The following is a 17067-nucleotide window of genomic DNA, read 5'->3' on the forward strand; positions in this document are numbered from 1 at the left end:
CCCTTTTTGAAGCACCTAAATGTTTCTAAGGACATATATCTACTCTGCAATGAAAAACCCATGGTTGGACCCATGCCAGCTGATTCGGGCTCATGCTAAGGGGTTGTTTAATTGCAGTATAGACATTCAGGCTTGGGCTAGAGACTGGCTCTAGAGTCCCAGAGCTTGGGCTGCTTCACTGTCATGGAAGACAATGCAATCATGAAAAGGTGGTGGTGTCTCTCAGCTGGACTAAAAATCATAGAGAACACTTCTTTAACAGTTAATCTTCCAAAGCAGGGATTTTCAATTTGCATTGTACTAAAGGCTATCAACAAAGCTAACGAGAGTTTATATCAGAGGGGTAGCCGTGTTAGTCTGGATCTGTAAAAAGTGACAGAGTCCTGTGGCACCTTATAGACGTATTGGAGCATAAGCTTTCATGCGTGAATACCCACTTCGTTGGATTTACGTGAATCACTTATTCCCAGTCTCTTCCGATCAGATCTCTCTGCTGGATTCTGAGGAAAAACTTGTAATGTGCATCTATATTTTTGTACACAGCAGAACAAGGAACAGAACAGAAATCCAACATAAATTATATGAGTGGTACACCTCTGTAATATTAAAAATTAATCTTGGATACACAACAGGAAGAAATCCTCTGCAGTACTGTGAAATAACTTAGAAACAATGTTGCCATAATCATAATAGAGCATGGCATTGAGTAACCTCTTCATCACCACTTCAAAGGGATGAAGACTATATTAACAGAGGGTTCATGGACAAGGGCAAAAAGAAAACCTTGGATATACATGCTAGAACTATGACTCAAGACTATTAACAGCTTCTCTCAATCTGTCAGCTTAGACACACACACTTTGTTCATCTATGTTGCAGGTAATATTTTTATACTTTGTAACACTGGATTGGGACTTTTGTCATTGTGTCCAACTAGATGGGTTTATTTCCTGTTATTTTGCAATTCTGGTCTCCTATGCAAATAAATGTGTATTTTATTTAGGATAAATGGAATTGGATGTGGTGACATATTTGGGTTAATTACTATTAGGACCACCACAGAGACAAAAATCTGAGTCAGGGCAATTGTAATAATCTGAACACCCTTTCAAATCACAGGATTGCCAAAGATGTTCTAGAGTAGGCCAGCCTGGGTATGGGGAGAGCCAGATGTGTAGCCTTGCAACCAAACCGGGCACACAAGAGATGGACCCAGATCAAGGTCTGAATTTCTCCAAGGTTTACATTTGTTTGAACTGAGGGTTCCTCTCTCTCTCTCTCTAAGTGTGAGCAAGTACTTTTAGAAAATTCAGATTAATTTGAGTTTAACAATATTTTGCAAGTGAATTTAATACTCATGAAAGAGACTAGAAGCCCTGCTGGGCAAACTGTGCAGTTAGGCATCATCTATACAGCTCACTACAGAAGGGATGTGGACAAATTGGAGAGAGTCCAGTGGAGTGCAATGAAAATGATTAGGAGCACATGAAACTGCTAGACAGGGCCTCATCCTCCCTGATTGAACTAACCTCATGAAGAAACTTGCATATATATACCTGCCCCTGGAAATTTCCACTACATGCATCTGACGAAGTGGGTATTCACCCACGAAAGCTCATGCTCCAAAATGTCTGTTAGTCTATAAGGTGCCACAGGATTCTTTGCTGCTTTTACAGATCCAGACTAACACGGCTACCCCTCTAATATATGAGGGGCACATGATTTATGAGGAGAGGCTGAGGGAACTGGGGTTATTTAGTCTGCAGAAGAGAAGAGTAAGGGGGGGATTTGATAGCAGCCTTCAGCTACCTAAAGGGAGGTTCCAAAGAGGATGGAGCTTGGGTGTTCTCAGCGGTGGCAGATGACAGAACAAGGAGCAATGGTCTGACGTTGCAGTGGGGGGAGGTCTAGGTTGGATATTAGGAAAAACTATTTCACTAGGAGGATGGTGAAGCACTGGAATGGGTTACCTAGGGAGGTGGTGAAATCTCCATCCTTAGAGGTTTTTAAGGCCCAGCTTGACTAAGCCCTGGCTGGGAAGATTTAGTTGGGGTTGGTCCTGCTTTGAGCAGGGGGTTGGACTAGATGACCTCCTGAGGTCCCTTCCAACGCTAATGTTCTATACTTCTAACAACGCATTTCAATTCCGACCTGTAACCAAGACTGCAAATGATGCTGAGCTCTGATTTTGTGATGTGGACCTTCGGCAAGTTATTTAAACTTCTCCATGTCCACGTTTACCCATCCAAAAATGGGGATAATACATTGGCAAAGCACTGTGTTCACATGCAGCACCTTTCACCAGAATATGTCAAGTATCATCATTGCCATGTTTTCATTTCTGCATTTCCTTTGGTCTCCAATTGTTGAATCATATTGCCTTTGTTTTTCAGTAGTAATTTTACCCTGCTGGCTTCGGTGGAACTACTCTGGATTTATACTGGCATAACAGAGCATAACAGAATGCAGCCCTTATGACATTAATGCAAAGCTCCTAAGGATCTGAGACTTAACAGATAGCAGGCCAGCAATGGTGCAGCTGCACTGGTGGGTATAACACCAACGTCACGATAGGCAGATTTCAGAGTGATAAAATCCACTCTGTATACACTGGCAGCAGCTGCATCATTGCTTGTTGTTATTAGAATACAAATACTATTTTTCTAGCATAGATGGACACTTTATAGGAATTTAAAGACGAATGAAATATTACGCAGGCATTGTAGAGAAGATGGGGGAGGTGTGATAAATTAGAGGGAGAAGTAGCACCAGGGCGGAGTGCGCCAATCCTTAAGGGCCTTTTGTGGCTGTTCCTAAAATGTCTCAACAATGTTCTAATATACTTCATCAGATCCACTTAGTGCAGTAACTGTATATCCTCAGTGTCTGGACAAGATTGGGTTTGGGATGATAGTAAGCTAAAACTGCATCTGGATAGGAATATGGTGATGGTGAGGAAGCAACAGGAGATGGAGCTGGTGACAGATGTCCTTACAGTTCACGGGCTTACCTGTTCACCTGAAACTTTGGTTCACAAGCTCAGACTGATACCAAGAACATAAAAATGGCCATACTTTCTTACGGTTAGACCAAAAGGTCCATCTAGCCCAGTATCCTGTCTTCTGACAGTGGCTAATGCCAAGTGCCCCAGAGGGAAGGAACAGAACAGGTAATCAGCAAGTGATCCATCCCCTCTCACCCATTCCCAGCTTCTGCCAAACAGAGGATATTAAATCATCAGCTACTACTCTATGTCTTAAAAGCAGTAATGCACAAGAATGTTTTTCTCCATCTTCACTAGGCAAGGTGACTGACATTTTCTTTCAGATGTGGCTGTCACTACAGTTAGCCATGCCTGGATTAGCTTCATACTGGCATACATTTTACTCTGCATGGGACTACCCTTGAAAACTACTAGGAAGCTTCAGCTAGAGCAAAATACCTGCCTGCTTAATGAAAAGTGAAGCATATTACACATGCACTTCATAGATTGCATTGGCTTCATGTCAAGGTTTGATTTTGATCAATAAAAGCCCTCCATGGGTTGGATCCTGCCTACCACAGAGACTGTCTCTCTTTGCACCCTGGCATTAGGATCACCTGAAATGTTCCAGGTAACAATTCCTAAACTTTGTATGTCTGGGCAGGGAGTGGTCACCAGAGGATCTTCAGTTCCTGAATTCTCTCCTTACCTCCTCCACACCCCCATGGTCTGACCGTCTGTTGACTTGCAGAGCACACTGCACGGCACATGTTTCCTCAAGCATTCCTTGAATGGGCAGAATCTTAATTTTTTGTGGGGTAGAAAGTTTTTCAGTTTACTGGTGACACGATCAATTTGGATTTATTTCTGTATGTGTTTAAATGTTTAATGTTTATGCTTCTGAGAGGTGCACTATACACGCTGACAGCAAACATTATAGAGGGCTGAGGAATCCTTGCCTGGAGGACAAACAGCACCTCTTCGTGTTTTCTGTTTAAAGATTATTGTGTAGGTTTAAAACGGGGTCTGGTTTCATTCTTGTAAATACAGCATCATAAAAATGGTACAGTTATTAGAAAACTAGCCATGTGATGGTTGCATGCTATGCCTTTCAGAAAAGCAACTTCTGGAATACAACCACTTTTTACAATTTTGCTGTATTATTAGTTATTATTGGGCGATATTAATGTAGTACCTAGAGGCCTCACCTGAGATTTGGATTTCTGTGCTAATCACAGTGCAAACACAAAGGAAAAACAGCCCCTACATTGATGTGTCCACAGTCTACATAAACAGGACAGAGAAAGGGTGAAAAGGATTAACAAAGGCACAGAGAGATTCATAGATGTCAAGGCCAGAAGACACCATCAGATCATCTCACCTGACCTCCTGGATATCACAGACCAATTACAGCAAAGTGATGTGACTTGTCCAATGTCACAGAACCAGTTGTGACAGAACTGGGAATAGACCCCAGGCTTCCTGACTCCCAATCCAGTGCTCTTTCCACTAAACCACACTGTGTTCCCAGGCTGGTGTAACTAACAAATTTAATACAACTAGGAAAGGACAAATGCCACAGGGATCCTGACACCCAACCTTTTTTGCAGAAGCCACTGGCAATGTGGTTTGAGCATAGGGTCATCGGCTATCATTATGAGAAACTTCCAGTAGTTCAATCCACCTATCATCCCCCCTGTTCTTTGCCGTTCTGGAAAGTAGGAGCCATTTTCTGTTCTCACCTAAACTAAATAGAGACTAATTCTATTGTCATTAATGAAATAGGTAAATGTCCTTATGTGTATTGTATGAAAGATGTATCTGGGTATGGAGGAGTAGACTGGTCAGTAGTTATAGACAACTTAAAGCATCACTTTGGTATAGCTCTCAGCATAGCAGGAAGGAAATGAGGATGGATGAGACAAGAGAGTGCACGGCGATGAGTACAGTGGGAGCTTATACCATGGCTTTGTTTTTGGCACCATTAGTTCCCATTAAGGGTATGTTTAAATGTTGAACTGAGAGTGTGATTCCAGCTTGAGTAGACAACACTCGTGCTAGTTCTCACTGAGTGAACCCACTAAAAAAATAGAACATAGCTGCAGCAGCGAGAGTGGGTAACCGCCCTGAGTACTTACCTAACATCTCCGAGGTAAATGCTTTTGGGGGGGGGGGGTAGCCCCCTGCCACTTATGCTGCCATGACTGCACTATTTTTAGCATTTTAGCTTGACGACAGCTCACATGAATATGTCTCCTCAAGCAGGGAATCACACCCCCAGCTCAAAAGCATAGATATACCCAATGAGAGGTAATGTAATGATGTGATTGCAAGAGGTTTCTGAAATTCAGTCAGGCTGGCTGGGGACAGAAGGGAGGGAACTCTTTGTAATGAAAGGGGTCATGCACGGAAGAGAGGACAGAAGTGAGAAATTCGTGTGACTGCTCCATTCCGGTGACATTAGGAGAACACTGAACTGAGGATAAATTAAGAGGAAAATTAGTCATATTTAAAGATTTAAAAACAGGCTGGCCAAAGTCACACCAGATTGTAGCATTATTTTATCTAGGGTATTTTTATTTTTTTAAATGTAATCTCCCCCCAGAGTAAATCTGGAAAGGCCTGTATTTCACTATATTCTGGACCTGGACCTAACGGAACTGATACGATGGCAGGCAGTGAAGAGTCTAGATTTCCGAGTTAATAGATCATCTTCATCAAGCAGCTTGTTATTTTCATGCACTCTCTGCCCGAGGCTAACCTGTGAAAAATAAGGCTCTTGAACCTATCAAAACTGTGTCAACTGCCAGGATAATTTCAAAGGGGACTACCAGTATGTATTAAATTGAAATCATTCCCAGCCAGGAGAGCTGAGGATGTTTCATCTGAGGAAGCTGGGAGATAAGGTTTTTTTTGGTGTTTTTAAATTCTTTCCCCTGTTTTAAAAGGCCAAAACTCTATTTTGAACACTTAAACAGTGTAAGTTAACTAGTTGGCCAGATAACTCGAAAAATGAAACAATAAATGGCGTAGAACAAATTCCTTTCTGTTATACAGAAGGCAGAAAAGTCAGTTTACAAAGTGCCTGTCTGATTCAGAGGGCACTTGGAGAGTCATATCTGAAAAAGTTCTAGTTCTGGATTACGAACTGTACAGTAGCTTAGTCCCGGCATGCCGAGAGGTTATGATAACATGCACTTGTGTTCAGCAGGCTTTCCTTCTGTCTGCAGCACTCCTTGAACAGCCCATAACAGACAGCTAAGATTTTGTTCCAGCTCCCCCAGATAAAAAAGCTTCCATTAATAAATCACATACAGAAGTTCTCTTTTCAAGTTCCCACATAAAATACCCTCTGGCAATGAAAAAACACTGAAATGCAGCCCACACGTAAGGGAGGTTTGAATCTTGTGTTTTCTGCAATCGTCTCCCTCTTTTTTTTTTAAAACCACTTCAGATTAAACTCTTCAGCCAGTCTCATTTCATGCCTTTTCTGTCCAAGAGCAAATAATACATCACAAAGCCTGATTTCACACTGCTTTAGCTAGAATCCTTTGCAATCTATGATAAAAAAGAATTGCAAACAAAGATTCAATTGAGTCTTTCCTGAATCTCCAGCTTCTTCTGGTCATGCTTCCAGTAATTTTCTGCTTTTGTAGAAGTCATTGCAATGACTGTTGGATGAGAACTGATCTCAGGGTACTATGATAACAGGATATCCACAAACAGCATTCAAATGATGAGAGAAGGGCCTTATATCAAAATAAAAGAACAAGATGCTCGAACATTATCTATAAAGTGGGGGGAAATGGTAAGGAATGAAATATGATACCAAAACAGGTTTCTCTTATTTTAAATCCACATACTCTACTTCTGGTTCAAATGCAGCCCAGGTCAATAGCAAGCAAAGGTTCACAGATTCATAGATTTTTAAAGCCAGAAGATACCATTATAATAATCTAATCTGCATAACATAGGCCACAGAGCTTCACCCTGTAACTTCTGAATTCAGCGTAAGAGTTTGTGGCTGAATTAGAGCATATATTTTAGACAGACATCTGATTTTGATTTTAAAAGTTTTGTGTAACAGAAAATTCACTACATCCTTTACAAAGAACAGGAGTACCTGTGGCACTTTAGAGACTAACAAATTTATTTGAGCATAAGCTTTCGTGGGCTACAGCCCACTTCATCGAATGCATGCAGTGCATCTTTTAAGTTTTTCCAGTGGTTAAACTGACCTCAATGTCAAAAATTTGCATTTCATTTCCATTTTTAAATTGCTCAGCTCTTCAATTTCCAGCCATTACCTCCTCTTATACCTTTATCTCTAGATTAAAGAGTCCTCTCCAATTAAAGATATTACTTATAGACCATGATCACCTTATCTCCTCTTCTTTTTGATGAGCTAAATAGACCGAGTTCCTTAAGTATCTCAGTATTCAAATCACTCTTGATGCTCTTCTCTGAACCATCTCCACTTTTTCCAACATCTGTTTTGAAGTGTGGTCACTAGAAAATGGAAGGTTGTTCAGTGCTCTCAGCCCATTTTCCAACAGATGGTTGACCACATTAAAAAACAATCCACAGATGTTACCAGCATTAGCTGTGCTGATGGAGTTGAGTTGCCAAGGTCTGAATGAGTCATGGAAGCAGAACCAACCACTTGGTGATCCTTCCAAGTCAAAACTCTGACATTCTGAGGGAGCTGAACCTGTTCTGTGAACAGAGGACTATCAGCCTAACATTTTTAACAGACATTTAAAAAAAAAAATGGGGAAAGGGGGTCTCAACCCATCTTCATTTTGTTCATTGGGTCTTTAGAACTAGGGACGCTAATGCAAAGCAACATGGCTGCTCACACGTTAGAAACCAGCAACATACAGCTTCATTCCAAATAAAACATATATTCTTCTGGCAGCTCTATTCCTTTAAGGATTATCAGCCAGATCCTTGACCACTACTAAGGTAAAGCAGCCAGAAAGCTACCCAAATATAGCATTTGAGGATTTCGTTGGCACAGGGGGAAACTCATGTAGTGTAAAGCCAACATAATTATGCTACTCTCTCTCTTCCACCTTGGGTACATGGGGGCATGTTAGGCAAGGAGATTGGTGTACCTGGAACATCTTGGGTTCTGCTGCCCAGGGATCACAGAACTGTCCCTATTGGATCATTTGTGCCACTGGAGCAGACCTTAGGCTAAATTACATGAAGGACATTTGGCATGTAGACAGGAACTTTCAGAGCCTTAGATGAAAGAGTTAAATACTAAATAGTAGTTAATAGTAATGGACTGATGATATAGGAGATTTTTAAACTGAGATGGGACATATTCCTAGGAGGGATGTAAAGCCCGATGGTTGAAATTTCTGTTTCTTTAAAAGGAAAAACATCTATTGATGTCCAAAAGCATCTCTCTGAAGGTTGAATTGGGTGGTGATCCTTGCTGCAGATATTCTACTCCGAGTTAACTAATATATACCAAGCAGCCAATAGAGGATAGTATGGAGGGTTATGGAAAACATGAGAATGAGAGTGTGTAAAACTAAATGAGATAGGGAAGGGATATCAACTTTCTACACTATTTTTATGCAGCCTAATTTCAAGCCCTTGTGGTAAGAGCTCGGGGGCTACATAAGCTTTATCTCTCTCTATTAATATGATGTTTTAGAAGCCTGGGGCCGCTGTCATACTATAGGATAAGTATCATTCCTACTGAAGTTTATGAGTGAGCATCGTATCCTGTGGTGTGAGAATTGAGCCCTATCAGTCATGATGAGAAACCTTCTGAGTAGATAATTGTACAGCATTGTAACACAACTCACTGCCTCTAGGATTGACATACTTACGGTTTTCATTGGCCTGTGCCGTGTGGAAGAGTGTTAATGGTCTCTCACTGCAGGAAGGAGGCTTTGAATCAGTATTCTTCTTATGAGATAGTAGCAGCAGCTGCGAGTTTGGTGGTAGCATCTCCGGTACAGTGTTAAATATCTATAAATAAAAGGATGGGGGTTTGGTGGGCTCGTTTTTCTTTCTTTCTTTCTTTTTTTTTTTTTAAAGAAAAGTCAAGTGTTGCTATGAAACAGGGGATGGAGGAGAACTCAGTTATTAGCACAGAGTCACAATAATTAAAGAAACAGCCTTTGAAAGTCAACTGTTTGACAGGTCACCTTTTCAGGGCACAGACAGTGTCATGTTGAATTTCACCCCCAGCCCCATTGCACTCCACTTTCCTCTACTCCTCACCAAAGCTTTTCTTGCTGATTAGTAAAACATGAGTAAATCTCATAGCCTCAAACCCTTCCCGCTTAGAAGGCCGGCTTAGGCTTAGCAGCTGGCTGTAAAAGTTGACATACAGAAAGTAAAAATAAATAGATATCTATATATTTAAATCTGCATGCTGTGCAGCTGCTCCCCATAGTCGAGCAGTTCACAGGGTCTAGTGAAGCCAACCAGCTTGTGAATTTATTTGTAACGCCCATGCACAGCTGTCTGAAAACTAAGTTATCAATTTTTTCCTAAAGGGAATGGAATTTTAAAATGGGATGAACTGAAACAGCAGCATTGTGGGAGCTATTTGTTTCTTTTCTTTAACCCAGGGTTCAAACAGCACTGGGGATTCCTCAAGGCTACTCTTTCAAGGACTCACCTAGTAAGAATGCATTAAACATACACTTTGGTGCCATTTTCTGCTCTAGCCCTTTGGGCCCCAATTCTTCAAAGGCAGTAGCTGCACTGGGAAGTAATGCTGCTCATCACTAGGACTGTGGAAAATGTTATTTCAAAAACACCTCACTCCCCACTCCTCCATGAATGCAAGACACTCAGCCGGGACACAAATATAATAGTGCTTTCAGATGTATCCAATCCCCTGTATAAAAGCTAAAAAATTCTGGCTGCCAACTAGTATAAATAGCTGCCAGAAATTCATTGCTTTATTATGTTGTGACAAAAAAAACCTCCACACTAATTTTTTAAAATAAATGCAAAAACACAGAACCCATAATCAGCTGTTTTAATGTCACATCTCTCCTGAAGGTATCAAAAAGCAGCATCAGTGGTAAATGTTTACTTAGGGTCCTTTAAGAAGCGGTATTTAAATTATTCTAATTAACTGTGAACCCAACAGTAAGTAGGCCTTGCTGAAGATCTGTCTTAGTCAATCTAAGTCTTGACCAATACTAATATGTGGGCTACACAATTGCCAGGATGATTGTTGCACTTTATGTCCATTAAAATTCAGGTGGCCTGATAATGTAACTCAACCTGCTGAAGTCTTATACATTTCACTCTGAGGATGGCACATATTTGGCTCTTTAAAAAAGCTGATCTCCATTTTCTACTGCAACTTTTTTCCAGGGGAAACCAACCAACAGCAGCGTACCTGTGTGAATAATCAAGCCCTCTACATCACACAACTGACAGCACATCAACCAGATTTCCCATCTGTAAATACTGCTCAAGCGGAGCTTCTATATACTAGGCCAGCGTTTGTCAAACTGGGGCCTGTGAGAGTACTTCAGTGGGTCCGCGGGCTCTGCTGATCAACTCCTCCCCCTCTCTCCCAGTGCCTCCTGCATGACGAGGAACAGTTGTTTAGTGGGGTGCAGGAGGCACTGGGAGGGAGGGGGAGAAGTGGGGATGGAGTTCGCCCAGGGGCGGGGGTGGGGAGGAAGAGGCAGGGCAGGGGTGGGAGGGGTGTGGACTTGGGGAAGGGGTGGAGTGTGAGCGGGACCTGGGACTGAGTGGGGGTATCCGTGAAAAATTTAAATCAAAATGGGGGTCCTGGGGTTGCTAAAGTTTGAGAACCACTGTACTAGGTCAGTGTTTTTCAAACTGTAGGCCGCGGCATGTCAGCCACTGGGTCGCTCTGGTCAGCACTGCCTACTCGGACATTAAAAGACCCACTGACAGCGCTGCCCAGCTAAGGCAGGCTAGTGCCTACCTTTTCTGACACCGTGATGTGTCCCGCAAGCAGCCTGCAGCAGGTCCAGCTTCTAGGCAAGAGGGCCATGGGGCTCCATGCGCTTCCCCTGCACCGAGCACCAGCTATGCACTTCCATTAGCTGGTTGTCGGCCAATGGGAATTGGAGGGGGGGTGCCTTCAGGTAAGAGTTGTGCGCCTCCGCCTAGGAGCCGGACCTGCTGCTGGCTGCTTCCAGGGCACAGCCTGGTCCACGGTGCACCTGGCTGTGCCACTGACTGGGAGCCACCAGCGGTGAGTCTGTGCCTCAATCCCCTGCCCCAGCCCTAAGCCCCCCAAAACCTAGAACCCCTTCCTGCACCCCAAATCCCTCATCCCTGGCCCCACCCCAGAGCCTACACCCCCATCCCAGAGCCCTGACCCCCTCCCACAACCCAACTCCCTCTCCCAGCCCTGAGCCCCTCCAAACCCAAAGCCCCTCCTGAACCCCAAGCCCCTCATCCCTAGCCCAGAGCCGGACCCCTTCCCGTACCCCAACCCCTGCCCCAGCCCTGAGCCCCTCTCACACCCCAAACCCCTCATCCCCAGCTCCGTTGGGCATCAACAATTTTCTTCAACTGGGTCCCCAGAAAAAAAGTTTGAAAACCACTGTACTAGGCTACATACTATGTAAAGGAACAGGAAGCGGTGATTACTCGCTTTGCAAAAAAAATTTTCATATTCAGGGCCAGCGATGAAGACCCTGATAAACGAAAAGCTGCCTGTGAGTGTAAGTTGCTGGACATGCTGCAAGACAGAACGTGTATTCCTACCTGAATGCTCCTTTTCAAGATCTACATATCTAACTCACGTATTCATTCACACAGTTTTGCTTTATGTATCAGCTGATGGAGTGCCAAGCCACAATTGCTTTCACAAGTAGCTTGGTCCATTTCACATGCTACTCTTGCTCCCTAGGAGTGACCAACAACCAATGCCTGCCCTGGGTATCTGATATACATCCCTTTCTCCTTGTGACTGACTCATCCGGTACAAGGGGTGGACCACCTCAGCAGGGCCGGCTCTAGGTTTTTTGTCGCCCCAAGCAAAAAATTGGCCGCCCCAATCTCCAAGAGCACAACTGCCCAAGCCACACACACACATAAAAGAATGGCCAGAATGCCCTCTCCTGGAATTGTGCTGCCCCAAGCACGTGCTTGCTTTGCTGGTGCCCAGAGTCAGTCCTGCACCTAAGATTCAGACACATTTGCTTTTCACTCTAGGTTTCTTAAAGCTTCCCATTCAATTCAATGAGAAAAAATTAAAACAACACTGGTATAACTTGTCGTACCAAAAAGGAAGACTGACACTTGAAGTAGGATCCACTAAAGCTCCCACTTTCTTGTATTCTAGGTCACCTGACCCAGGAGACAAGAGATGTGTTACAAGATGCTAATCCCCAACTCTGCTCCATTAGGGATTTTTATCTACTGAAATGGCAGGGCTGATGACTAGCCTTGCCCATACAGGAATTCCTTAATCAGAATAAATGTTTAACTTCCTTTCTTTTGCTCTTGTATTTAGATTTCCCATTGATAACACTCTGCATGGGAGTTGTACTAATAAAAACCCCGAACAAATAATAATAAAAAAACATTATTTACTAATTGGATTGTGTGTTATTGTTTCTCACAGAGAGTTGAAAATTAACTTTCAACAAAAAATAAAACAGAAAAACCAGTCACATGCTTTCAAGCAAATATGTATGTAACTTCTAACTAAATAAGGCTCAACCGAGACCATGTGGTTTTAATTTTGCTGGAACCCATTATAAACCAATTTAATTAAACCTATAAGCATAGCATCTCATTCATGGTAATCTTCCATAATTTTGCCTTGAAGTTAAAAATTTTAATTGATCCTAATGTTCGCACAATGAGTGATATCACATAATCACTGAGTCTTGTGCTCATAAATTCAGTGATGCAATTTTGCAGAACTGGAGGAGATCACTTTGCGCAAATGAGGCTACATGTTTTCAGATGCTATATCAACTTTATCATTGTTTCCTTTCCATCTAATCTACCCTTTGCAGATTGCTAAATACTTATTTACAGAAAGACATGTATCTGTTTTTGTAGCCTACACTCCATTCACTGAGGTCACTTCTGTCATACAAGGTTCAGAAAATACCCTCCCCAATGGTCTTTCTGCTTTTTATAAGCTTCTTTTATTAAACCAAAAGTTTTTATAAAACACCATTCTTTCCCCCCACTCTTTGTATTTTCTGTGGTGTACCAACTCCAAAAATTAAAAGTGTTGCTGGCCCTGCAAAAGCCCATATTTTAGCAGATCAAGATAGTCATTTTATAGACAATTTGCAGCCCTGGATAACAACAGGATAATAGTATGTTGAGCTGCTGCTAATGATCACAGCTCGATCATGTGGTTCTGTGTGCTTAACTTACTCAGCACAGTGGGAGCAAGACAACAACCTTCACATGGTGCTTCTGTTATGTGCTGGTGTTTTTTGTGTGCTGTGTTTTGTACAAATCCACCAGCATATCAATGTCATCAATTGGCCACTGGATGTCATTTTACCAACCTCCTGGTGAATGTAGCAATGATTATACTGCCTCAAACTGCCCTTTCCAGGATCAAAAAAGAACAGTTGGGCCAGTCCTCCGAATATACCAATTTAATGTAGAAGGGATGTCCAGGGAAAAAGAACATTACCTCTCAAGGACCCTCAAAGACCATCACATTGACATTCTGGCCCTCCAAGAAACACCACTTGAAAGAAGATAAAGTTGCCAGACATAAAATCTATGGCTATACTAAAATAGCTGCTGTCAACTATCCAAAACATGGGCTAGCAGCGTACATGAGAAATGTATTAGAGGATGTGGAAATTTTGGAAGAATCATCGACCAGAGGAAGAGAGATCAACATGGTTAGAATTAAGGACATTACAGTAAACAATACAAGCCACTTAACATCACCTGGCCTGATCCCATCTTATCTTCCCTTCCTCATCCGGCCATCTACATAGGTGACTTTAACAGTCATCACAAAGACTGGAGATACTGCTCAAATGACATAGCTGGGGAGCAAATCACAGAATGGGCCTCCCTTGAAACCTCCAACTGCTCTATGATCTGAAGCAATCTGGATCTTTTCGGTCTGGGAGGTGGACAACGGATCACAACCCTGACCTGTGTTTTGTGACCCATTATAATGCAGGTGTCCCACGGGCCACAACAAGAACCATCCTGAGCCACTTCCCTCATAGTCAACATTGCCCAATCAACCTCCAGAATGGCCAGGAAGTGCCTCTTCTGCAGTCTGTGTCAAAGCCACGTTGGAATTTCCACAAGGTTGATTAACCTGCCTACACTTCAGAAATAGAATCTCAGGTCCCATGGCTTAAACCCGATACCTTCAGTTGTCTTACAAACATCCTAACATCGACCACTAAGAAATGCATCCCGTGTGGGTCACCACAAGGCTTTCACCTCATGCTGGACAAAAGAATACGAATCTCTCCTGAGGGAATATGAAAAGAGCGGCAACACAGATAAAGCCACTGTGCTGCTTGAGTCCTTGAATTCGGTGTGCCTAGAAAGATGGAAAGAGACCATTTAAAGCCTTGATTTCATGCATTTGAGCCGTAAGGCATGGGCTCTTTTGCAGCAACTTGGAGGATCCCAGCCAGTAACACAATGCTCAGCAAAAGTGACAGCAAATGCTGTTACTTCTCATCTTCTTTCTAACACCAAGATGTCCACAGCCAAGATTACACGCCAGGAGATGCAGCAGGAACTCTGCAGAAACCTTCAACAATGCCCAGAGGAATCCCCACTCTCTTCCCCATATTTTGTTGAGGAAATCAATGCTGCGAAACTAAAAGTCAGAAAGCCGCAGAGGTCGATGGCATTCATCCAGAGTTTCTCAAGAATCTGTGGAAACGGGAACGGGAATGTCTGGCAGCACCAACAAGCTGGCGACAGGCAACAGTGGTTGCTCTACTGAAGCCTGGGAAACTCCAAGAGAACACAGCCAGCTACCTCTGAAGACCTCTATTCTGAAGACTGGAAAAGACAAGGAGAAGAGCTTTGCTAAGGCTGCTCTTTCAAATTCTAAGGGTGTTGGGCCTATTGAGATAAAATGGATGACAGAGGGGGAAACCATCTGGCACAGTAGCATGGATATTGAAATCCAGTATCTATGTCCCTTTTGAGAATCATGTAGCATTGAAGGTAGAAGTAGTTGCTTACAATGGACAAGAAAGGAGTCAATAAATAGCTTAATTTAAGAAAGTGCTGATGTCTGTTTCTGGTCTCCTTTTCAGGCCATGAAGAAATGAAGGACTAGAAGGTAAATAAATAATTTACTCCATGTTTGACTTTGACATTTTTGAAATTGCTACAGGTCTTTAACAGAAAATGTGGAGACACTCCTGCTGCTGGACTCAAACAGGAGACTCCACTTCCCAAAGCTGAGATTAATCCTTATGTAAAAGTGTTTAAACGTAGCACTCACTCAAAATCCATTCTCCACACAGTAAACCTGTGTTTTATTACTCACACATAAAGGCTCCAATTAACATACAGAGAAGCAGTTTAACAACTAAAGCAAGGGACTAGCTCCCAGGATTTGCAAATTATAATCATAGCTCTGCCGCTGTGTCTCTTTGGGTATATCTACACTGCAACTGGGAGGTTTGATTGTAGCAGCATGTGTAGACATACCCAAGCTAGCTTTAATCTAGTATGAACAACTGTGAAACTACAGCAGCAGGCAGAATGTTACAGATCAAACATCTTTGATCCAGCTCAGAGAGGGAATATAGTGACGGGGCCACGGGCCATTGAGAGAGCTCCCACTGCAAGGGATGACGATCTGGTGACTACCCCCACAGCAAGAGTCTGCCATTTTTTTTAAAGCTGTGCACTGCATAATAGTGACTGAGTGCAACTTTTTCTTATTTTATACACCATTTTATTCAGGGTCTATCTTAGATATAAGGGGTTATGAACATCCATCATCTGCAACGTCTACAACTTCAGTCATCTACTGGTACCACCCGCTGTGCCGCAACTAAACATACGTCAGACAGTAAATTACCTATATTAAAAAAAAAAAAGACAAGTTCATCATCCAGTAAAAACATGGATGAGTTCGTAATGAGAACCAACAAATACCAGCAAGACTCCACAGATTACAAGATTGCTTGGTTCATTATTTATGCAACAAATTCTCCTTTTCATCTTGTTCAGAACAAATAGTTCATTACGTGGTTCAGTCATTACAACCAGGCTACACTCCAAGCAGCAGAGCAAACACTCCTTGAAGATTGCTGGATACAGTGTCTGAGAAGAAAACTGAACTGTCTGCAACAAATATTGGTGTGAAATTTGTTAATCTGAGTCTTGATGGGTGGACCAATGTACAAAATGATCCAGGAATGTGTGTGTGTGACACAACAGAAAATGAGGCTGTCTAATTGACAGAAACAACTGATCCATCAGGAGATGACCATATCGCAGGATACTTAAAAGAAGGAGCAGTAAAAGCTATAACAAACTGTGAACAAAAATTCAAGTATGTAGCTTTGTCACAGTGCTGCAAATGTAGCAAAGATCAGAAGATATTTAAAAGAAGATAACGAAGAGAACCTGAAACATCACATATGTGTGCAGTGCTCATTTGATGCATCTTTCAGACAAAAATTTAAGTACAACTCCAGAAATAAATGCAAACGTTGCTGAAACTGCAAAATACTTCCGTTAACAACCACTGTGCTTCACCTTCACCAAAGATAACAGGAGGATCCAAATTAATTGTCCCCTCAGATGCAAGATGGAATTCAGAGACTGATTGTTTTGACATATTTATTAAGAAATGGCCTATTCTGATAACAAAAATTGGTGAAGAAAATTGTGATAAACCAAATGGAATTATCACAGCCAAAGTAGTCAACATCGGATTAAAGAGAAATATAGAAGATGTGCTGAATATACCGGAACTTATTTCCATAGCCTTGGACAAACTGCAGAAAGATTGCTGCTGTATTGTTGATGCTGCTGAAATTTGGGAACATCGTCAAGAGGCACTGAAGAAAAATATCCAATAATGAAGTTAAACTGCAGGCACTAAAGAAGCTCCACCTCATTTTCAT

General features: G+C 42.3%; 1 protein-coding gene across 2 annotated transcripts in view; it reads right to left on the reverse strand.

Moving 5' to 3' along the window:
- The window catches only part of ARHGAP26 (Rho GTPase activating protein 26), a 324880-nt gene that overhangs the window by 66058 nt on the left and 241755 nt on the right, over positions 1–17067 (reverse strand). For both annotated transcript variants that reach the window (XM_032769159.2, XM_032769157.2), the window contains exon 19: positions 8833–8974. In XM_032769159.2, coding sequence (XP_032625050.1) covers positions 8833–8974 — 142 coding nt within the window. The remainder of the gene's footprint in view (positions 1–8832; positions 8975–17067) is intronic.

The sequence above is a fragment of the Chelonoidis abingdonii genome, chromosome 7 (assembly GCF_003597395.2).
Source record: "Chelonoidis abingdonii isolate Lonesome George chromosome 7, CheloAbing_2.0, whole genome shotgun sequence".
Classification (NCBI taxonomy): domain Eukaryota; kingdom Metazoa; phylum Chordata; order Testudines; family Testudinidae; genus Chelonoidis; species Chelonoidis abingdonii.